Below are 21,078 nucleotides of genomic sequence, written 5' to 3' on the forward strand. Positions count from 1 at the left end.
GAACTTTGCTTCAGGATCAGAACAGAAATCGTGCTTCGGCAGTGCGGTGGCAGCAGGAGGCCCCATTAGCTAAAGTGGTGCTTCAGGTTAAGAACAGTTTCAGGTTAAGAACAGACCTCCAGAACGAAGTTCTTAACCTGAGGTACCACTGTACACAATTGGTGCTTCCCACCCTCTACCACATCCCCACCAACACCAAACCTCCCGCCACCTGGCAAGGCCGCTTGTCTGGGTCTCCCATCCTAAGGACTCAGAAGACAAAATTCCGCAGTGGCGGCTTAGAGGCCGGATCCCGGCAGATCTTGAGAGAGAAATCCACAGCTCTTGCTGACTGGGTGAGGCAACCGAGGGAGACCACGTCAACGTTGGGCCCCACAAACTGGGCCACGTTATCCTCAGTGATCCCTCCGCTGGCTTCCACTGTCGCCCGAGGGAAAGAGGCCTTCACCGTACTGGCTGTGGGGTGCAGGTCCTGTGTAGGAGGAGAATTGGGGAGTGGAGGTTAACGGGAACAGAGGCAGAGTCCACTCAAAAATCTCAGGGCTTATTCACACTTTGTTGCCTCGCTCTTTCCAGGCACAGGTGCATGTTTCAAGCTCCATGTCCGAGAATGGTGGGTTGGATTTGTTTTTTGTTTTTCTGCCCCTCAGCTTTCCCCACAGAAACCTGCTCTTTAGTGCTCAATTGGAGCAAACATCAATTTGGGTTTGCTCCGATTCAGCTTTAAAGAGTGGGTTTTCATGTGGAATGCAGAAAGAAAGGGCACTTGGAGGTTTAAAGCATGTACCATGTCTGGAAAGAGCGGAGGAAAGGTAGGTGTGGGTAAGCCCTCAGTGTCACAACTGAGGCCTAATTCTCAGATTGCCTTTGAAGGATAGTTGCTGTTGAAACTGGTGCATAGTTCTCACCCAGAGAGGGCCACATTGCCTTCTTAGGCAACTTTCAAGGGCCACAAGCTGGTAGGTGGAGCCAGAGGGAAAAGTCAGTAGGGCAACTAATGTCAATTTTACTTTTGTACGGTAGGCTAGTTACACAGTACAAAAAGGACACAGTGCTTGGGGTGGTAGAGTTGTGTGTTTTTTAACAAACACTAAAGCCTGCCCAAGGCTGAGTGAGGTGAAGGCACAAATCCATGCTGGAGTCAGATGAGGAATGGGGGACAACAGCAGTAAAAATAAAAATGGATCAATTCCTGAAGGGACTGGATGCCATTAACGCAACGCAGTTTGACAGCACCTTTAAAGATTATGGTGCTTTCAGTTCATAGTTCCAAAAATTCAAAAGTCAAGCCGTTTACAAAGCAATAAAAAGACACTGACAGCAATTTCAGCTTCAGAACATGTCCCCATCTTGGCCCAGCTAAGTATACCTGCGGAGCAAAGTTATCCAACATGATAATATCTGCACCACATTCTCCTGCCTCAAGAGCCTCTTCCAATGAACGGCACTCAACCTCCACCTTCAGGGCGAAGCCTCCAACGCGCCGGGCACTCCGGATAGCCTGTGGGATGGTAACATTTGAAAAACAGGTATGAAGCAAGCTAATGCACAGTGCAGAAAAGGCAAGGTTTAGGGTGTGTTTTGGTTTTTTTGGTTTTTTAAAAAAACCTATTCCTGGTTATTGTAGAGTTCAAAATGTAATAAAAACAATTTGAAGAATCCTACTTATTCACCTTTACCGTAACAGTGAGACTTTAGCCTCTTCTGTTCTGTATATTTAAAGCAGCATTTGTCACTTTAAGCATCCTAGGAAGAATTGTTAGAAGACCTCTACTGCCCTCGCACGACTACAATTCCCAGAGTTCCCCAGGAAGAGGGATTGATCGTTAAACCACCCTGGGAATTGTTACCTTGTGAGGGGTAGAGCTTGGCGATATATCGTCCAAAACCGGTTTGAAGTCCATATCATGCTCTCAGTTTCATAATTTTTGACTTGGCAATAAATAGATCACAAATTAAGATGTGTGTGTGCTATGCATAAATCACAATGTGGGGAAAAACCGTGAAGCCAGCCAGTGCCTCTACTTAACTCCATCCTCGTTTCCAGTGCTTTCCCCCCCTAGAAAAATAGGTGCAGGAACTCCCACCTTTTTGAGACGGACAAGTGGTTGAGCTTTTTTTAAGGGAGCGCCAAAATTGTGCTCTGCCCAGATTGCCTGCTGCCTCCAAAGAGGTGCCAGAACTCACCACAGAGGGGCTGGAACTGCTTATTTCAGACATCGTGATATATTGGTATATTTTGTGATGTTTAGCTGGTGCTCTATTGCGATCTTGAAAACCAGGTATCGCCCAGTCCTAGTGAGGGGAATCGTTTGCTAATAACTCTTGGCGCCTTTAGCAAACCACAGTTCCCATGAGTCTTTGGGGCAATCCATGTTTCTTATGATGCAAGGTTCAGATGTGGCCTTGTTCTACCACCATATGTGTCGCACGGTGATGGAGGAAAGGAGAGAGACTGGCAAAGCAACACTCACCTGTGTGACGCCGCCTGATGCCCACACATGGTTGTCTTTCAGCATGATGAGGCTCCCCAGGTCGTAGCGGTGGCAAGAAGCCCCTCCCACCAGGAGAGCATATTTCTCAGGCAGGCGGAAGCCTGGCGTGGTCTTCCTCGTCCCAGCCACCTCTCCATGCCAGCCAGATTCCCGCGCCGCTTGACACGCCTTGGCTGCTGACGTAGCAATACCACTGCATCGCCCGATACAGTTCAGGGCCACCCGTTCGCCCAGCAAGATATCTTTGGCTGGCCCACGCACTTCCGCCACCCGGCTGATTGGTTCTGCCCACGCTCCCTCCGACTGGAGCCACTCCACAGAGCAGCCAACTTCAGCAAAGATGGCCTCAAAGAAAGGGAAGCCGGCTAAGACTCCTGGGGACTTGCAGAGGAGCACGGCACATTCCTGACGGTCACCGACAGCATAGCCACCGTAGTCGAAGGCAGGAGCATCTTCCCGCAGCCAGTCACGGGCCAGTTGACGCAAACGGGCAGCGGGCAGAAGGTGTGAAAGATTTGGCTGGGAGGCCATGAAGACTAGGAAGAAGAAACCATAGAGATACAGTATTAGCAAAGGCATACCAGACAAAGCCCAATAAACTAATGGTGTCACCTTGGGGTAGGAATGAGGGGTGGGAATTGCTACCCTTTGCCTGATGGCAGCTCTTCCTAGTGGGAGGAGAAGGATGCTAAATTAGGTTATCTTCCTATGACTACCTAAAAACTCAGAACAAAAAAATTTTTTTCCTTCCAGTAGCACCTTAAAGACCAACTAAGTTAGTTCTTGGTATGAGCTTTCGTGTGCATGCACTTAGTTGGTCTTTAAGGTGCTACTGGAAGGAAAAAATTTTTTTTGTTTTGACTATGGCAGACCAACACGGCTACCTATCTGTAACTAAAAACTCAGAAAATCTGGAATGTGATAATGTTTGGGTCCCTGTGATGCTGGTGACTGCAAATGACCATCTCTCTACTTGGTTAAAGGGGCCACAGTCTGACAGCTGACCATGTTCTATATATAGGAGCTTTTCAGATTATTTGAAGTGGGATTCACCTATAAGCTAGCTCCAGCTTCTGCGCCCCAATTTCTCCCCTCTACACCAGAAAAAACAATAATATCACATCAGTAAAGTGGACAATTTTTATTTTCTCCACCCCTTTTCATTTTTTTATGTTAGTATAGAAATATAATGGGTTCAATTTAAAAACCCTGTTTAAAAAAAGGAAGAAATGCTAATGGGACCTTCAGGGTAGAGTCCTCTTGTACAGGGTGCTAGCCAGCAACACCCTTTTGCAGGATATGTCAGTGTATTCTCTGCGCTGCCCCCCAACCAGCATTCTGTCCCAAACTTGCAAAAGTTTCCCAACATTCTGAGGCTGCCAAGCATATTCAGTTCTCATTGAACTGTTTTTTGGGATTGTTATACTCACCCCCTTGTTTTTTTACTCATGGTATGCTGTTAGTAAAAGGAAAGGAAGCGAGGCTCACCCTGGTTCATAGCAGCCAACTCCTAGGGGCCCCAAAATAGAATATTTGAGGGGGCCAGCTGCCCAAAAGTTAATGGGAATTGCCATTCAAATGATGTGTGTAAGCTGCTTCTTGTGACTGATTATATGGGTCAGGGCTTACCTGCTCGCCAATATTTTATTCAAGTTGGCACCCCTGCCCTGGTTTTTCAGGGGGAGTGGGACACTGCCAGCCCCCACCTGCCAGCCTTCTTTCTTACTTACAACCAGTCCGGCTCTCCTGCTGATCTGTACACAAAGTTTACACAGTGGTTAAACTATGGCCAATCTTTTGTGGGCATCTGTTCTGATTTGTTTACTATGCAGACGTTCTCTGACAAGGACCATTCATCTACATTCACCTCAAAGTTATTTGCAGGGTATTTCCATTTCTTTCTGGTAATCATTTATTCAGCCTACTTTTTGCAACACATTTCCCCATTACTTTCCAAACCTCAAGCAGCCCAGGTTTTTCTTTATTACTATTAAAGTCAATTTGTTGTGTGAATCCTTCCTGCAAAATACTGACAACAGCCTTGAGGCACTCAAAGTGGTTGCATCACTTTGCCCAAAGTCCCAGCTGAGGTTACCTCTAAAAAGTACTGTGTACTAAACTGGGAAAGGGGGGGGGTGGAGTTTGGGAATCCAAAGGGTGTATAATTATAATTTGTTTTGTTTTTACTTTTGTTATCTGTTTGAGAATCGAGGAAATCGTGGAAGGGAATTTAGGCCGACTTTAGAAAAAGGTTTTAAGAATAAGCACTGATGTATTATTATTGATGTTTATAAGGCAAAATTGGTTTTTTAAAATGAACTAAATATAAAAAGGTGAAAAATTAGGGATAAGAACTTGTTGAACCAACAATTTGAATTGGAATACAAGAGGGGGAGGTGTGGGGAAGTCAGGGAAATATGTTATTGAAAATAAGGATTGTGAATTCTATGTGTTTTTAAACTTTTTTGTTTTTTGTTTTTTGATTTTTTAATGTATTACAATGGAAAATCTTAATAAATATTTTTTAAAAAATAAAAATAAAAAGTACTGTGTACTAGGGCAGGGGTGTGTGGGTGTGGGTATGGCTGTGGGTGAGAGAGAGAGATGGGTGTGGGGAGAAAAAAAACTGGACTGCCTAAGCAAAAAGCCCTGCGGAACAGAGGTTAAAACCCAACTTTTCCTCATTAGGCTCACTTATTTTTTAATAGATGTGGTCAGTGCTTTTTTTCGGGAGGATGAAGGGGTACACATACCCCTAAATATTTTGTGAATCTAAGTTTGGCCTCATTGAGGGGCAGTATTTCAATATGAGTAGGAAAATGAGAGTGCCCCTAAACGTTTTTTAAAGAAAAAAAGCACTGGATGTAGTTATTTATTCTAACTTTTACCTGCTGTTAGTACTAGAGGTGTGTGTGTGTGTGTGTGTGTGTGTGTGAGAGAGAGAGAGAGAGAGAGAGAGAGAGAGAGAAGGGGAGGGTGAGAGTCCAGCATTTAAAACCAAGAGCATAAAAAGGGAGCCTTTAAAAAAGCAACATATTAAAGCAATACATTTCTCCCCAAACCCAACAAAATGTGAACCAATAAAGAAAAAAACCAACTGTTAAGCCACAGTAACTAGACCAGACAAGGCAGTTCTAGGATTCCCCCTTCCACCTCTAAAGTTCTGTGGGCATCCCAGATGTAGCTAGTTTAAAAGAGGCAACGTTGGTTGCTTACCTGACTATCCAGGCTCCAAAATGTCTCTCTGCAACTTTTTCTCTTGTCTAACTGGTTGCACAAGAGAAATTTCCTGAATTCCTGAGGGGTGGGAGGCTGTACAATGAGGGGTGGGATTAGGACCACGATGATTGCTTTTGGCACTTTGGACCCTTGTTTTTCCCTTGTATAAATAACTTCTCCTGCACAGCTGTACCGTATCAGGGCCAAAGTAGGCAAAGCTCTATCCAAAGGATCAGCAATTGCATCAGCAGCCTTTTAGAAGTATTGGAAAATAATGCAACAGAACATCTGCACCACTGGCAACAATGGTGACGGTCTTTTCATTAAAATACTATTTCCAGCATTTGTTAAAAAGAAAACAGAATAGGGAGGGGGTAGTTATGGGAGCCGTACAGGATGATAGGTGCATCATCGTCATCATCCGTGCTGGATTTACGTATAAGCTAAACAAGCAATAGTTTAGGGCCCCACTCTATTGCGGGGCCCCAAAAAACTTAAAGGGGGGAAAAACCTGGATGTACATTTCCAAAATATAAGATAAAAAAACAAATAAAATAAAACCTACATATAGCAACAGTGTTTTGTGTTGTGCAGCCTCCTATGATGTAAGTAATGGGCCCTGCCTGCTAGCCTGCTCCCTAAAATATCACTGGTTTGCTCATTTCTCTCTCTTTCTTCTTAATTGTATTTCAGTTCAACAATTACTATGATAAAATACATATTTTGTTATGTGCAAATGGCTTTAGATACCTATTAGGTCCATAAATTACCATACAGCATATATTCAACACAAAAAACAGCGACAATTTTTTGTTGACCAAGGACAGCTGGGCATATAAAGGGCCCCGTTACCTTCAGTAAATCCGTCCCTGGTCATCATTCGTGCTCCTTGTAAAAATCCAGACAGCTCACATGAACTGTGCAGAAAAAAACTCTCAACTGGAAGCACCTTAAATTGCTGGAACTTCTATTTTACTAGGGATAAGGCCAGCGCAACAACTCTTAAAATGAAAACGCAGATTTGAGAGAATGCGCAAGAAAGGACCAGCTGAAAGTTTTATGGATTTTTGCATCTTCCTGACTGAGGAATCCCTGCGAGAAGAAACCGCGCCTTTCACGCAGTTTCCTCCCATATATATGCCTGTATTTTGTGTACAATATTGAACCTATTATATTTCTTATATTTATATTATTTTTATTCGCTTATTTAGTATTAGTTTATGATATTTTATGATATTGTTGTGGTCTATATATAGGAGATATATATAAAGTCAATCCGGATTTTTCTTTTCCTGTAACTCCTTGAGCCGGCCGCTTCTTTGCATATTTAAGACTCTATCCCGGCGCCTCTTCCTTCTATACTGTACTCGCTATTTGCTGCCTCTCCTCCGATTGGGCGCGACCCTCTGCTCGTTTTGATTGGTTGCAGTGATCCGCTCGCCTTCCATCAGCCACCTTTGATTGGGCCGCAGCTGCGTTCGTCACACCCTTTGTACACTACCAGAGTGGCGATGGTGGGTTGGCTTTCCTGCCCTGAACCCGGGAAAACGCGCGTGGTTTGTTAGGAGGGGACGGGTCCTGCCTCCTCTGTTGTCCTTTGTAGCCCAGGTAGGTTGTGTATGTTGCTTTGCTTTCGTTGAGAGCCAGACATGAGAGTTGCAGAGAATACTCAGGGAGAGGTGTGTGTGCGCGCGCGCGCGTGCCGGGGGGTTTCCTGTGGTTTCTTAAGGGCGAGGGAAAGAGCCTTCTGCACATGCTCAAGTGATGTGCGCTCACTTCTGTTTTTTCAGGGCGTGAGCCGTGGTACTGAAAGCAGACTTTATGCAGCTCAGCACTGGAGAGTATTGGCTTAGAAAAAAATCTAATTCTGGGTGGGGGGCGCACACAGATGTGATGCACCTACAACTCCCTATGTGCCTGCAGCAGAGAAGCCACAGAGTCCTGTGTAGGTGGCATAAGTTTGAAGCACGTGACTTCTCCCAAATCATCCTGGGAAGTGTAGTTTGTTAAGGGTGCATGGAATTGTTGCTCAGCGAGGATTACGCTACAAGTTCCCAGGACTCTTTGGAGGGAAGTGTTTTACATGTACGGTGCATAATGCAGCCAGAGATTTAGCCAACATCAGTCATATTCTGGGAAGACCCATTGAAATGAATAGACATAACTGACTTAGGTCCATTAATTTCATTGGGTCTACTCTGAGTATAACTTGGTTGGATACAACCTGCAGACAGTGTTCACATGTTGGAAAAGGCACAGGAGTTGCCATTCTCAGAGTTCCCTGTGAAGAGGGATTGGTCTTTAAACTACCCTGGAAATTGTAACACTTGGAGGGGAATAGGGGTCTCCTAACCACTCTCAGCACCCTTAACAAACTACAGCTCCCATAATTCTTTAGGGGAAGCCATGACTGCTTAAAGTGGTATCACAAGGCTTTAAATGTATGGTGTGAATGAAGCTTCAGCTAAATTCTTTATCCTTTACTGCTAACAACCACTTTGTTCAGCGAGCTTCTCTCCCTGCATCTCTTTCAGGCCTGGTCAATCATGGCATCATCGAAGAGGGCTGCCAGTGAGGGAAAGTATTGCAGAGACTGGGAGGAAGAGGAGGATTTGAAGGTCTGGCTTTGCCCTGTGGCAGGAGACAATGGCAAAGCAGCCTGCAGGTTCTGCAAGGGTACGATGCCTGCTGGCTACTCTGACCTTCGGCTGCACATGGCCACGGCTGAGCATCAGAAGCATTTGCCTCCAGGCTGTTCTGTGCCTTCGGCTGAGGATGGGCTTGGTGACCTGAAGCATTCTGGTACTGGAGCCACCATGCCTAGGAGGACAGAGGTAACAAACAGGAGATGTCCTATGAGAGGGTTGTGTCTATGTGTGAGCAGAAAGGTGTTATGTGAGTTGTAATTCCAGGGTTTCTGGAAGCATATCCAGAATATCTTATCAGTATTGTGTATATATGTACCTCCAGAATATCCTGTGGATAGAAATATCCTGTGGGTATGCATAGAAGTATATAAGTACAGTATAGCATATTCTATTATTATTATTATATTTATTTATTTAGCCTATACTTTTGGGGGACAAGTGGGGCTTTGGGCCAGCAGGGAACAGATTAGTGCTTGACCTAAAATAGCTGCCAGGTTTAGCTTGCAACGCCCAATCTCAACAATTTTAAACTGCCAATAGCAAACTGATGGGGGAAAAATCCTTACTAGTTGGTTGGAATGAAGGCGCACAGTTACCGTGACTTCCTTTGCCAGGCATTGTTCCCATTGGCCAGTTCACCAAAGGCAAAAGAGGAAGAAATGGATGAGGTGTTGGTGAGGAACAGGAACGGAAATTCAGCAGAGGCATTTCAGTTCAGCGGTGAGCCTACCTTGGAAGACATGTGAGACACCTTTCTTTCTCTCTTCCCACCTCACAGGCCCCACATTTATGGTTCACCCTCTCCTCCTTCCCACCCCCAAATCTGGACCAATGTACAGGGGTCATTGGTGCCGTTTGGGACTGGTAGGGCAGAAGGTGGGGAGACTAACAGTAGGTGGCGCCAGAGCCACTGTAGGCGGAGCCATCCCCTGGCTGGTTGTAAGTGGCAGGGAAGTGGAGACTAGCCAAGAGCAAGTCTGAAGCTGCTGTGGCAGTGCCCCCTTCGCCCTAATGGACCAGCCTCTGCTGAACACATCATCAACCTCTTTTCACCTCTCTGTCTCTCCCACAGCCGAAGACTCCAGTCTGGTTTCACAGCCGAGCGTGGCTGGGGGAAGTACCACCAACCTCGGAATCTGCTGCTTGCCCTCGTTGGGGAGGTTGGGGAGTTGGCGGAGCTCTTGTGAGTACGGGTGACGGGATTGCAGAGTAGGCCTCCCTCCACGGGCAGTATTTTGGGGAGGGAAGGGAAGGAGAGGATGTAGGCCTAAAGGTGCTTTCATAGAATCAGAAGGGTCCTTGGCGATCATCCGATCCAGCCTTTGCCAATCTGGTGGCCTCCAGAGGTTGTTGGACTACAACTCCCATCAGCTGGCACCACCTCCTGAGGTACTCTGTTCCACTCTCAAACAGCTCTTACTGTCAGAAAGTTCTTCCTGATGTTTAGTCGGAATCTTTCTTGTAACTAGAATCTGTTGGTTCGAGGCCTGTCCTCCAGAGCAGGAGAGAACAAATTTGCTCTGTCTTCCATGGGACAGCCCTGGAGATATTTGAAGATGGCTATCATATCTCCTCTCAGTCTCAATGGAACGGTTTCCCTCTGGAGGTTGTGGACTCTCCTTCCTTGGAGGCTTTTAAGCAGAGGTTGGGTGGCCCTCTGTCATGGATTCTTTAGCTGAGATTCCTGCATTGAACTAGATGACCCTCAGTTCTATGATTCTTTTTCAGGCTAAACATACCCAGCTCCTTCAACTGTTCCTCACAAGGCTTGGTTGCCAGACCCTTGGTTGTCCTCTGCACACGTTCCAGATTGTTAGTTTCATTCTTAAGTGGCATTGCCCAGAACTGGGCACTCAGGGTAACACTTCATGCATCTGATGGAGTGGTCTACAGTTGACGAAAGCTCACGCCACAATAAAGTTGTTAGCCTTTAAGATGGTGACGGGGTGGACCCCTTTTCAGCCCTAGAGCCGCATTCCCCTTTCCCGGAGACAAAAGTGGGCAGAGCAATCAGTCTAAAGGAATTTAACCTTCCATTGGGCCTGTAGGAAAGAGCTATTCCGCCTGGCCTTTAATTTGAATTCAGCCTGATCTTTTATTTCCCTTCTCTTCCCTCCCCCTCCCCTTTTATGAAGATCACCTGCTCTGAGACCCCACAGCTAATTCTCCCCTGGCCTCCTCGCTGGCCCAAATAAGACCAATTCAGCCAGCTAGCCCTGGGGATTATCTAATGCTTATTTCCCCTAAATTGATTTTTGATTTTTGAATTTTATTGTTGTTCATGTTTTTATACTGTATTTTATGCTGCTTTTATAATTAAGTGTTTTACTTTTTTTTGTTAGCCGCCCTGAGCCCGGTTTTTGAACCGGGAAGGGCAGGGTATAAATAAAAAATTATTATTATTATTATTATTAAATTTTATCTTCGTAAGGTAGGTTAATGTCTACACGCATCTTTCTCTGCCCTTCAAGGACACATTTGAGCCAGGCAAAACCTCTCAAGGAGGCTGGGGGAAGAGGGTGAGTCCTAAGCAGAGTTCCAAGAGCGAGGCAGAGAGGCCTAGTGGGCGCAGTCAGCCCTCAGGTGCCTCTCTCCTGCTTTAAGGTGTCCCAAGAGCCTTTGCTGCAACAAACCACCATGACTTCCCTTTGGAAGCTTCAAATCCCTTCTTAGCTCCTTTCCCTCCTCACGCCATCGTTTCTCCCCTGTTGCCCTTTAGCCAGTGGCGGGAAGAAGCCCCTGAAGGCCTCCCGGGCTGGACGGCACCTGAGCGTGAAGCCCTCTCTGATGAGCTCAGCGATGTCCTCATCTACCTGGTGGCTCTGGCGGACAAGTGCCGCGTGGACCTTCCCTCGGCCGCCCTCCGCAAGATAGGGAAGAACCGCCTCAAATACCCGGCTGAGCGAGTTTACGGGTCGTCCAAGAAATACACCGAATATGAGAAGCAACAGGGCGATGCTGCTGCTTCCGGAGCAGCAAGGGGAGAAAACTTTTGTGTGGCTTTGGGAGGCTCCCGTCCTCTGGACACAAGCTGCGGGAACTCAAATGGCGCTGGGGCTTCAGGGCTCAGGCAGGGCAGCGCCTCAAAACAGGCCTCTACTTCGTCGTAGTCTTTTGTGAGAGGAGTCTAGAAAGCGCTAATGCAAAGGGAGCAATGTGGGGAGGGAAGGGTGCTGCCATTATTTCCTCCCTCTCCTTTTATGTTTTTGAAGGTTTAGACTATGCTCACTCCAGTGAGGAAAGGAGCCCTATCTGACAGGGGAATTGAAAGTGACTAGTCTGTGGGGGAAGGCCCTTCACTCTACGCAGGCATTATGACTTTACCTCAGATGTGAAACTGACAAGGGCCTTCTACACACTTGGCCTCCTGACTAGGGCCCAGTTAGATGCCTCCATCTTAGATTTTGTTTTTTAAGAAAAGAAGCTGTGGGAAGCTGCCTGTTTGAACTGACTAATGGGAGGTTAGGGCTGCTTTGCATCTGAATTTTTCCTCAAGCTTTTTCCCCACTATCCACTGGTGTGTGTGGAAGAGATGCATTTCCCCCATGGGTGTAAGAGCAGCTTGAGAAGCCCCTTTAAGCAGGGAAATGGTTGGAGCGGGGACCCTCGCCAGGGTCCTTCCTCTGCTCAAACTGGCAGTCTCCTGTGGCTGTTTTCATTTTAATACGTACATGGCCTTCAGCTCCTGAGAGACTATATCTTTTTCAGGCTGCGTCGTCGTATGTCCAATCAACAACCATATTGGCTTTCTTGGTTACAGCATTACATTGAGAGCTTAAGAGTTACAATTTTTCTATTCTGAAAAAAATGACTTATTTTAGTATTGTCTCCTTGAGGCCTCATCCGCTGCCCAGTTTTTCAGCTATCCATGTGACCTCATGACCCTCATTTCAAATAATAGTGCAGCACTTTTGTTGCTGAGTACTTCTGTCTGTCACAGTTAAATTTCTCTGGAGAAATAATCCTGAATAAATAGATCAAGTGGAAGTGAAAATAGGAATCCGTAGAGGAGCATCTGTTTGATGACAGGCTTCTTTGGAGATACATATTTTGTGCATGATAGTTTGTGGGAAAGTAGATGCATACAAATGATTTGGAGATCTGTTACGAAGCCAGTCTTCAGCCGTGTAAAATACATTTTATTTCCATTGAGCAGTCAGTCATTGCGTCTTATTGAAAGATACTAAAACAGTCAGTGGACAATGGTGGGGTGAGGGCTGGGGGGTTGGAGAAAGAAGGGATATATATACACATATATATGATAGACAGTGTGATAATTTCTTAAGCCAGGGTTGGGGGACCTGTGGCCCTCTGCATATTGTGGGGACTCCAACTCCCATCAGCCTAAACTAGCATGGGCAAAGATCAGGGATGTTGGGAGTTGTAGTCCAGTAACATCTGGAAGTCCACAGGGGTTTTCTCTCTCAAATACATAGCATACCCACCAATACTTAACTCTTCCATTTCCATTACCAGTGTGGCCCCCTGATTTGGCCACATAGTTGCAGAATTAAGTCTCTTTCCATTGGGATTCTCATAGCACTGTGGGAAAGGAGCTCTGCTGCCTTTCAGAGGTCACACTGCTCCCCTTTGCTCTGCAGCATCTGTGCCTGCATCTTCTGCAGCATTTCCTGCATCCGACGGAGCTGGACAAAGAGAGACGAGAGAGAGATGCTGAGGTTGCACTTGCCACCTTTTTTGTATCGCTTGCCGAGTGCTAAAATGCAGCTGCTGGACTCAGATCTAACATCGGACAGGGTCAGCAGCTGCTGGCTCCAAGGGAAAACACAAACACAAAGCCTTAAAACGTGCAAAGACTCACCTCCTCGTCTTTCTCGCGAATTAATTTCTCCGTCTCTGCCAGAGGCAGGAGTGGCAGCTCAGTGGCACTTTGACGTGACAGTTTCCTAGGGAGGCGAAAGAGAGTTGGTGATAGAGCACGGGAAGATCCTGGCTCCTGCTTGTACATTAGCTCTGGGGGAAGGCTGTAGCCTAGGGGTAGAGCACACCTGCCTTGCATGTGGAAGGTCCCGGGTTCAATCCCTGGCGTCTCCAGGTAAAGCTGGTGGAGAACCCTGCCTGAAACTCTGGAAAGCTGCTCCCAGGCAGTGTAGACCAGCGTTCTTCAACCTGGGGTGCCCAGTCATAGCTGGACAACAATTCCCATCAGCCCTGACCACTGGCTAAGCTGACTGGGAGCGATGGGAGTTGCAGTCCAACAATATCTGGGGACCCCAGGCTGAAGAACAATGGGTGCAGGGCATTGCTGAGCTAGTCGGACAAATGGCTGGACTCTGCGCAAGGCAGCTTGCTATGTTCACTGGATCATACCAATAAAGCAGTGCAGCATAGCGGCAAAGAGTGAGTGTAGCATGGCAGGAAGATAATGGGTGTAAGGCAGGATTCCTGGTTAACTATGAACAAACAGCAAGCTAGTGCATGCAGCACATTCCGCCCTGCCTGCAAGCAGGGAGTGGGCTACATACGTACCCCTACCTGAAGCATAACTAACACGTCCCCTCGCAGCTCTTTCCCCCAGTCCTTAAGCCAGGATGTGGGGAACCTTTGGCCCTCCAGATGTTGCTGAACTAAGACTCCCATCAAGCCTAGCATGGTAGGACCTGGGATGACAGGAGCTGTAGTTCAGCAACATCTGGATGGGCAAAGGTTCCCCACATCTGCCTTAAAAGCAATTTGTTAAATTGCCAGTAGGGAGTTAAGGAACTGGGAACTGCCAACTTACTCCTTGGTATTTGCTGGATAAAACTTCATCTTTTTAAAGGATATATCAGTGTGGAGTGTGCGCAGTTCCGTTTTATGATCATTTTCTTGTCTTAAATTAACCAGACTCCCTCCAGCCTCCATCTCACAACTGACCCCTCTGCCCTGGCCTGTCCAAATCCTCTTCCCTTACAGAAAACAGAATCTGCTTACGCGCGGCTGCTGCGGTCTCGTGCCCCAGGTCTGGTCAGACTCTGAATGCACTGCGCTCGGTAGTTTTCGTAATGGACTTCGTGGGTCACATCCTTTAAGTCCTGCATATGGGTTTGAATCAGCATGTTCCGAAGTTTGAGGAAGTCGCAGTGAGCCGCGTTTTCCACTAGGGGGTGGGGTGGGGGAAATAGGAAGTCGAGATCAGTAACTTCCTTTGACACAGCGCCCTCTGCTGAGTGCCCTCTTAAGGCAACTTACCTTCCACTGTCCCCCAAGGATATTGCCGTCCCCGGAACACTTTGTCCTTCGACTCCTTGACCACCTGACTGGATCCAATTACAGCAAAGGGGATGCTTTGCTGCAGGAAGAACGCCAATGAGGCCTATTATTGCTCCACCTTTTCCATCCCACCCGACACTTCTCCCCCACAAAGACCAGACCAGAGCTCCTCACCTTCATCTCCGCATCCTGAGCTTTGAACTCTTCGTCTTCATCTGAGTCACAGTCAGGAAACTCATAGATATTGATCCCGTTTTCCTCTAACTCCTGCCGGATCTGTATGTCCAAAGGAATCAAAATGTGGAGCTAAAATACCCATGAAATGTAGCGGTGCAGAGGACAGGACTAGCAGTGGGGTGTGTGAAGAAATTGGCTCCAGAGGTGCAGGTATTGCAATGAGATTTCCTGTAGAGTGTGCTGGAGGCTCCATATCCTTACAGTAAGGTGTTTACTTCAGACAAGTGTGCTACTTGCTGCATGCATCTGTTCCAACCCAGCATATATGAGTTTTCCCTTCAACATCCCTTTAAGAAGCCTCCCACAGGAACATAGGGGGCTGCCCCACATGGTGTCAGGCCATTGGTCCATCCAGCTCAGTATCGTCTACATTGATTGACAGAGGCTCTCCAGGGTTTCAGGTAGAGAGTCTACCTGGAGAGGCCAGGGATTGAACCTGGGACCTTCTGCATGCAAAGCAGATGTTCTTCCAGCTGAGCTATGGTGGCCCTTCCCCTTTCTCACCTTCTCTTTCTTGCGTTTCACCTCTGTTGGAGTCAAGCTGTCTGCCTTTCCAATCACCGGCACAATATTGACTTTGTCGTGGATGGCTCGGAGGAATACAATGTCCAGGGGGCGGAGCCTGTGGCAGAGGGGCGGGATCAAAATCCTTGACCCCTCTTTTCAGAGCCCCTAGCAGTTCTGCCTCCTACCCCCACTAACCCCTGGAGTCTCGAAGCTGGGCTTGTTTGCACAATTTGTGTTGAATTGTGATTGCCCCCTCTCACCATTCATTTCATTTTTTAATAAAAACATTAAAAAACAATCAGCATTCCAGCCCACTTAAGATCTAGCTGCCAGGTTTGTGCTGATAAGCTGGGCCGTCAGCACTAAAGGAAGTTGGCACATGCTCAGTGGCACTTTATTATGCTGCCACTCATCCCAGAAGAAGAAGAGTTTGGATTTGATATCCCGCTTTATCACTACCCAAAGGAGTCTCAAAGTGGCTAACATTCTCCTTTCCCTTCCTCCCCCACAACAAACACTCTGTGAGGTGAGTGGGGCCGAGAGACTTCAGATAAGTGTGACTAGCCCAAGGTCACCCAGCAGCTGCATGTGGAGGAGCGGAGACGCGAACCTGGTTCCCCAGATTACGAGTCTACCGCTCTTAACCACTACGCCACACTGGCTCTCAGCAATGAACTAGGTGCTGGAAATGAAAACCATGGAGAGCTGCTATCCTTTCAAGCACTGAAAGACATGATCCTGATTCCCTATGGCCACACCCTAAAGCTCCACACATCTTACCCGTGTCCAAAGGGTGACAGGACATAGAGACAGCAGTGGACACGCCCATCCTGAATGTTCTTGCGGTCCAAGCCACTCTCATCTCGAAAGTACTGCTCAAACTGGGAATCAATGTAGTGGGCAATTGGCTTCCAGCTGCAGTAAAAACCAGGTAGGAGAAGAAAGGGGATGAGGTGGTAAGAAGGCCCCATTGCTAGTCAGAATCATACACACACCCCACCAAATCCTAGTTTCCTTAGCTACATTTACGTAATGAGGGGGACTAGAGCCTGGATTGATCTTTAAAGGCCAGGAGGAAGATCAGCTACTTCCACATAGACACACATCACTTGCCTGTTGTCTGAGGGAATGTCATAGGGCATCAAAGTTCTATCTGAGACATAACAACAAACCATGGTTTCCTGTGGCATGTGAGCTAGTTTGTCCACCAAACCAGGATCTTAAGCCCAGTTTGGTTGGCATCATGTCTGAATCAGTAAGCTATGGTTTGGTCCATTGCTTCGCTCTCAAAGGCCACTGCTTGCAACAGAATCTGGGGGTCCTCAAGATAAGGAGGGGAAGAAAGTAGAGGCGCACACTGTTATTTGCTTGTAACATCTGAAACAGTTAACATAAGCCATGGTTTGTGGTCTCAGTGCAAACCAACCATCTGTGGTGCTTGCTCTACAGTGAAAACCAGTCATTGGAATAGGGTGGGCAATCCTTTTTTCAGCCAACGACCACATGTCCTCCTGGATAATCTTGCCAAGAATTATATACAAGAAGTGGGTGGGACCTGTCTTTTCCTCACTGCCCTCCTCTTATTTCTCTTTCATATACTGCTTTTCCCCCCTCCTGACACCTGCCCACTTCTGCACTAGATGTTATAATTGGGTGCTGAACATGCATGTATGAACTCTTTCCTCATCCTCCATCCTTTGGGCTTTCAAAAGTAGACAAGATATGCTTTCTTCGCTTTACTCTCAAAGACCCAATAAATATTGGCTTTCAGCACCCCTAAATTTGGACCCACTTCCCACCCATGAATCCTTGATTTCCCCAGATCTGGATCCCAGATCCCACCTTCCCTGCTATAGCACTTTTTCATCCTTCTGCTTCTTCAGAACTGGGGCACAGGAATACATCCAGCTGGCCTCTTACCACTCAGTGTTGTCCACTGCATCTCCAAATCCTGGGGTATCGATCACCGTCAATTTCACTTTCACCCCCCTTTCTTCAATGTCTACCGCATGCTTGACAATTTCCAAAGTCTGGGGGATCCTGCCTGCGAAGTGGGGGAGGCAGGGCAGTAATAGCAATGGGGTCACTTTCTCAGCTCTCCCCACCCCATCCAAAAACACTGCAGACTGGAGCTGCCATCAGTCCTTACCTTGCGCATCCGGGAGTATCCGGTCCTTGTATAGATCTGTCAAGAAGAGGCTATTGACAAGAGTGGATTTTCCCAGCCCAGATTCTCCTATTGGATGAACATGAAGGTATCAGCTGATGATCCTTGAAATTGGAGGAACTTGATTAAGACAGGAATAAGCCTGAGAGACTAGTTTTCTGGTTCTCAGGTCTGGAGATGCATGAGGGATTTTATTTCTATGAATTCTGATGCAAACCTGACCTCAACGGATGCCTCCTGTACTGATCATCTTTCAGTTATGTCTCCAAATTTTGCAATACAGTCCTTGGCTCAAAAAATGCACCAACATGAAAATGCATATTTTTAAAAAATAAGACAGCTTAGAAATGCTTACAGTGAGATAAAGTACACATTTACTTATCATTTAAACTAATTATCATATGGGTGGTTTTTTGTTTTTTTAAATGTAGATTAATGCAGACTTGGTACAAAAATGAATTTATGAATAAACATAGTAATTTAACACGGCCTGGAAACAGACTGGTCTGTCCAGCCCTAGTCAGGATTCTGATTTCTGTCCCTACTTCTGGAAGCAGAATATATCCTAGTGCAGGCTTCCTCAACCTCGGCCCTCCAGATGTTTTGAGACTACAATTCCCAGCATACTTGACCACTGGTCCTGCTAGCTAGGGATCATTGGAGTTGTAGGCCAAAAACATCTGGAGGGCTGAGGTTGAGGAAGCCTGTCCTAGTGGATTCGAGGAGCAGGCCTGAGAGACTCGGCTCTCCTATGACACCTAAGAAGTGGATGCGTCTCAAGATACATTCTAGTGTGGCTTGGCACAAAAGGCAGCCAAACTGCCCACTGATCAGTCGCCATCAGTGTTTTGACCAGGGGGTTGGGCATGTTTTTTCAGGGCAATCCCTTCTGGTCACGCTTTCAGGGTCCACCAGCCAATTGTGGGCAGGTCAGAGACAAAAGTGGGCCGAGCCATTCATGTGAATGTTACCACTGTATAGTAGCTTAGCTTCTACACAAGCACACTCACCCACTCTTCTCTATCCAGACAGCCAAAAGGCTCGATCACAGGTCAAAGCAATGGCAGACCTTGGGCTTTAAAATTTCAGCAGCCCCACCAGAAGGAGGAGGAGTATCAGGAAGAATGGATGAAATTTAAAGACTATTTAGATAAATATGTTAAGATAACTTAATTGGAAAAGCTTGCAAATAATAGATAGGCTTAGGATTTAAATATGTAAGGATAAGACTTAAGATGTTTAAAGCTAAATTAGAAAGAATGAAAGAGGTTAAGTGATCAAGTAAATTTTTTGAGAAAATCGATTTTGGAAAACTGTTAAAATTATATATAATGAAATTCAACCAAGGGGATTTGAGGAAGTCACTTAATAATGTTACCAAGATTTAAACAGGATGTATGTATGTATGTTTGTTTGTCTGTATGTGTGTTTGTTTTGAATTTTTGAAAATTAATTAAAAAAAAAAACTTCAGCAGCGCCTTGTGCGACGCCAAATTTCAGTGCCCTCCCCCCCCAACTCGCCTGCCGTTGTTTGTCATTGTTGCAGAGCGCCCTGCAGCACCCTCTCAGCTCGGCACCCAGTGTGGGGGAACCAGTCGTGCTCCCCTAAATCCACCTCTGGTCAAATACACATTGGACATAAAACGAATGTGTAGTGTTGAAAGCCCAGTCGGGGACGGGGAGGAGAGGGTTGTGCCCTACACAGTGCCCTGAGGACCAGGCAGAGAGGCCTGAATGGCTGCACTTGGTGCGCAAGCCAGAGTCTCTTCCACAACCTGGTCTGAACCATGCAAAATGCAACACTTAAGGGCACCTCTTCATTTTCCAAGACAAAACAGCAGGTCTGCAATAGCATGGAAAGGAAAGAGAGCCGCAGGGAGTGTGTCTGGGTGCATTCAGGGGTGTTGGAGCTGGTGAGGATGGAGAAAGTGGGTCTTTTCAACACGTTACCTGCAACCATCAGAGTGAAATCGAACCCCTTCTTTACGGACTTTCTGTGGACTTGGGTGGGCAGAGTTGCAAATCCAACGTAATCTTTGTCCTGAGGCAGACAAGAAAGATAGCGTCAGGAGGAGGCGTCCCACTGTCTGGTCCTTCCAAGGTGTTCAGAGAGAGACTCAAAAGAAAACAACTCAAAGGAAGAAAGGCAAAAGAGAGTCCCTCTTACGAGTTTCTTACCATCATTGGTCTCTAGTTGTACGGAGGAGACGCTGCAGGGATGTCAGTGTGCACCTTGTTGGCTCAAACACCAACTTCCTGTGGCAGTGAAACAGGAAGCCAGATCTGCACCCGTATCAGAGCATCGTCATCTCCCATTGGCTGGCCTATTTTCGTTTCCCTCCTTTCCTTCCACCTGTGGGTAGCACACATTTCAAGTTAAAATATCACTGCTTGGAAGGTTGTGTGGGAGCTGACTGACGCACTGCCTTTTCCTCAGCTCTTATGCTCATGGGACAAGCTTGTAAATGGTGACTGAGGTCACTTCTCGCCCCCTTGCTGCGACCCATTTCCTCACAAAAAGACAGTGCTCAAGGGGGCTTATGAAACAAGCACACACAGAAGAGAGGCTTTGGGTACATTCACATTGCCACTTACTCTGTGCCGGTTTTTGAAGCTGCATTTGCATGGCGTTTAGCCACAAGCCGTATCAGACTTTGGCAAATACTGCTGTTTGGTGTGTTTTCCCTTCTAACCAGCTTCAGTCCAACTAGAAAACTTAAGCCACATTTAATTTGTACTTAAAAATGGTGTGGGCATTTGAGACAGGCATCACACATGCGCAATGAGCATGCATGCACATGCTTCATTTCACAAAAAAATAAAATCATTATTGAAATCATAATCAAATCAAGATCAGACAAGAGAACGACTTTTTTGTGTGGATGAGGAGAGTTAGACATAATATAAAGATTACCCGGCGAAAGCAAGCTCACACCTCTCAGAGTTTGTATACTTACTTAAGGTACACATGTAAGAGGCTCGTTTATAATTATATTTTGGGAATGATTTATTGTGACGTGGGGTTTGTGATTTCAGCTCTCTTGACATAATATGCTGGAGACAGTTCTGTAGTAACACTTCTTTATTAAAGCAAACAAGACTTAGAACTGAGGAGGGGAGAGCTACATTTATAGGGACAGGGAACTAGCTAGAAAGGATACATTTTGGAGGGAACAATATCAGGCAATCACAGTCCTGCCTTTTGGAGGAAACCAATAAGACAGAGGATCCAAATACAGCAGCTTAAATGAACCAATAGTAGCTGTACCCTCTGGAACCAAAAGGCAGTTACTTTACCCTAATGCAAATACAGACAATAATAATACAGATTTAAAATCCTTTGACTCAATACACAACATGATTCATGTTCTTATGTGTTCTTTTATACTTTCTGGATGTCCCGTGATCTAGTGCTGGATTTACGTATAAGGTAAATAAGCCACAGCTTAGGGCCCCACACTCTTGGGGGCCCCAAAAAATTTAAAAGGAAAAAACAACTGGATGTACATTTCCAAAATATAAAACAACAACACCTACATACAACAACAGTGTTTTGTGTTGTGTAGGCTGCTATGATGTAAGTAATGGGCCC

The 21,078-nt window shown here is 46.4% G+C and overlaps 3 protein-coding genes across 7 annotated transcripts; 1 reads left to right on the top strand and 2 right to left on the bottom strand.

The window, feature by feature from the left end:
* Positions 1 to 147: 147 nt before the first annotated feature.
* On the bottom strand, positions 148 to 5,809 carry QPRT (quinolinate phosphoribosyltransferase). 3 transcript variants are annotated; one of them, XM_053363593.1, is made up of 5 exons: positions 5,712 to 5,781; positions 3,549 to 3,587; positions 2,475 to 3,031; positions 1,370 to 1,501; positions 148 to 472 (listed from the first exon to the last, which is right to left on the bottom strand). In XM_053363593.1, exons 3-5 carry the CDS (start codon positions 3,024 to 3,026, stop codon positions 251 to 253), a joined length of 906 nt encoding a protein of 301 aa, XP_053219568.1. In that variant the 5' UTR covers positions 3,027 to 3,031; positions 3,549 to 3,587; positions 5,712 to 5,781; the 3' UTR covers positions 148 to 250. The 3 variants fall into 3 exon arrangements, with proteins under 3 accessions (XP_053219568.1, XP_053219569.1, XP_053219570.1); XM_053363594.1 differs by lacking the exon at positions 5,712 to 5,781 and adding an exon at positions 4,125 to 4,260; XM_053363595.1 differs by lacking the exon at positions 3,549 to 3,587 and having other exon boundaries at positions 5,712 to 5,809.
* A 1,415-nt stretch (positions 5,810 to 7,224) lies between these two features.
* DCTPP1 (dCTP pyrophosphatase 1) lies at positions 7,225 to 12,514 on the top strand. Of its 2 annotated transcripts, none has more exons than XM_053363590.1 (5): positions 7,225 to 7,322; positions 8,249 to 8,548; positions 8,977 to 9,104; positions 9,435 to 9,545; positions 11,082 to 12,514. In XM_053363590.1, exons 2-5 carry the CDS (start codon positions 8,261 to 8,263, stop codon positions 11,470 to 11,472), a joined length of 918 nt encoding a protein of 305 aa, XP_053219565.1. In that variant the 5' UTR covers positions 7,225 to 7,322; positions 8,249 to 8,260; the 3' UTR covers positions 11,473 to 12,514. The 2 variants fall into 2 exon arrangements, with proteins under 2 accessions (XP_053219565.1, XP_053219567.1); XM_053363592.1 differs by having other exon boundaries at positions 9,007 to 9,104.
* A 101-nt stretch (positions 12,515 to 12,615) lies between these two features.
* On the bottom strand, positions 12,616 to 19,820 carry SEPTIN1 (septin 1). Of its 2 annotated transcripts, XM_053363576.1 has the most exons (11): positions 19,665 to 19,820; positions 19,437 to 19,527; positions 17,469 to 17,555; positions 17,240 to 17,363; positions 16,100 to 16,234; positions 15,317 to 15,434; positions 14,750 to 14,851; positions 14,555 to 14,654; positions 14,297 to 14,462; positions 13,185 to 13,269; positions 12,616 to 13,008 (listed from the first exon to the last, which is right to left on the bottom strand). In XM_053363576.1, the coding sequence occupies exons 1-11, from the start codon at positions 19,668 to 19,670 to the stop codon at positions 12,931 to 12,933; spliced, it is 1,092 nt and encodes a 363-aa protein (XP_053219551.1). In that variant the 5' UTR covers positions 19,671 to 19,820; the 3' UTR covers positions 12,616 to 12,930. The 2 variants fall into 2 exon arrangements, with proteins under 2 accessions (XP_053219551.1, XP_053219552.1); XM_053363577.1 differs by lacking the exon at positions 19,665 to 19,820 and having other exon boundaries at positions 13,185 to 13,251.
* Between the last annotated feature and the right edge of the window lie 1,258 nt (positions 19,821 to 21,078).

Source organism: Podarcis raffonei, chromosome 13, assembly GCF_027172205.1.
Source record: "Podarcis raffonei isolate rPodRaf1 chromosome 13, rPodRaf1.pri, whole genome shotgun sequence".
Lineage (NCBI taxonomy): Eukaryota > Metazoa > Chordata > Lepidosauria > Squamata > Lacertidae > Podarcis > Podarcis raffonei.

Coding starts and splice junctions, on each gene's coding strand:
- QPRT (XM_053363595.1), bottom strand. CDS start 3,026: ATGGCCTCCCAGCCAAATCTTTCACACCTTCTGCCCGCTGCCCGTTTG. Junction 1,502..2,474: donor CATCAGGCGGCGTCACACAG/GTGAGTGTTGCT, acceptor ACCATCCCACAG/GCTATCCGGAGTGCCCGGCG. Junction 473..1,369: donor TGGATAACTTTGCTCCGCAG/GTATACTTAGCT, acceptor CCTCCTACACAG/GACCTGCACCCCACAGCCAG.
- DCTPP1 (XM_053363590.1), top strand. CDS start 8,261: ATGGCATCATCGAAGAGGGCTGCCAGTGAGGGAAAGTATTGCAGAGAC. Junction 8,549..8,976: donor CCATGCCTAGGAGGACAGAG/GTAACAAACAGG, acceptor TTCCTTTGCCAG/GCATTGTTCCCATTGGCCAG. Junction 9,105..9,434: donor GAGCCTACCTTGGAAGACAT/GTGAGACACCTT, acceptor TCTCTCCCACAG/CCGAAGACTCCAGTCTGGTT.
- SEPTIN1 (XM_053363576.1), bottom strand. Junction 14,852..15,316: donor TGAAACGCAAGAAAGAGAAG/GTGAGAAAGGGG, acceptor TTGGACATACAG/ATCCGGCAGGAGTTAGAGGA. Junction 13,270..14,296: donor CGAGACCGCAGCAGCCGCGC/GTAAGCAGATTC, acceptor TCGCCTCCCTAG/GAAACTGTCACGTCAAAGTG.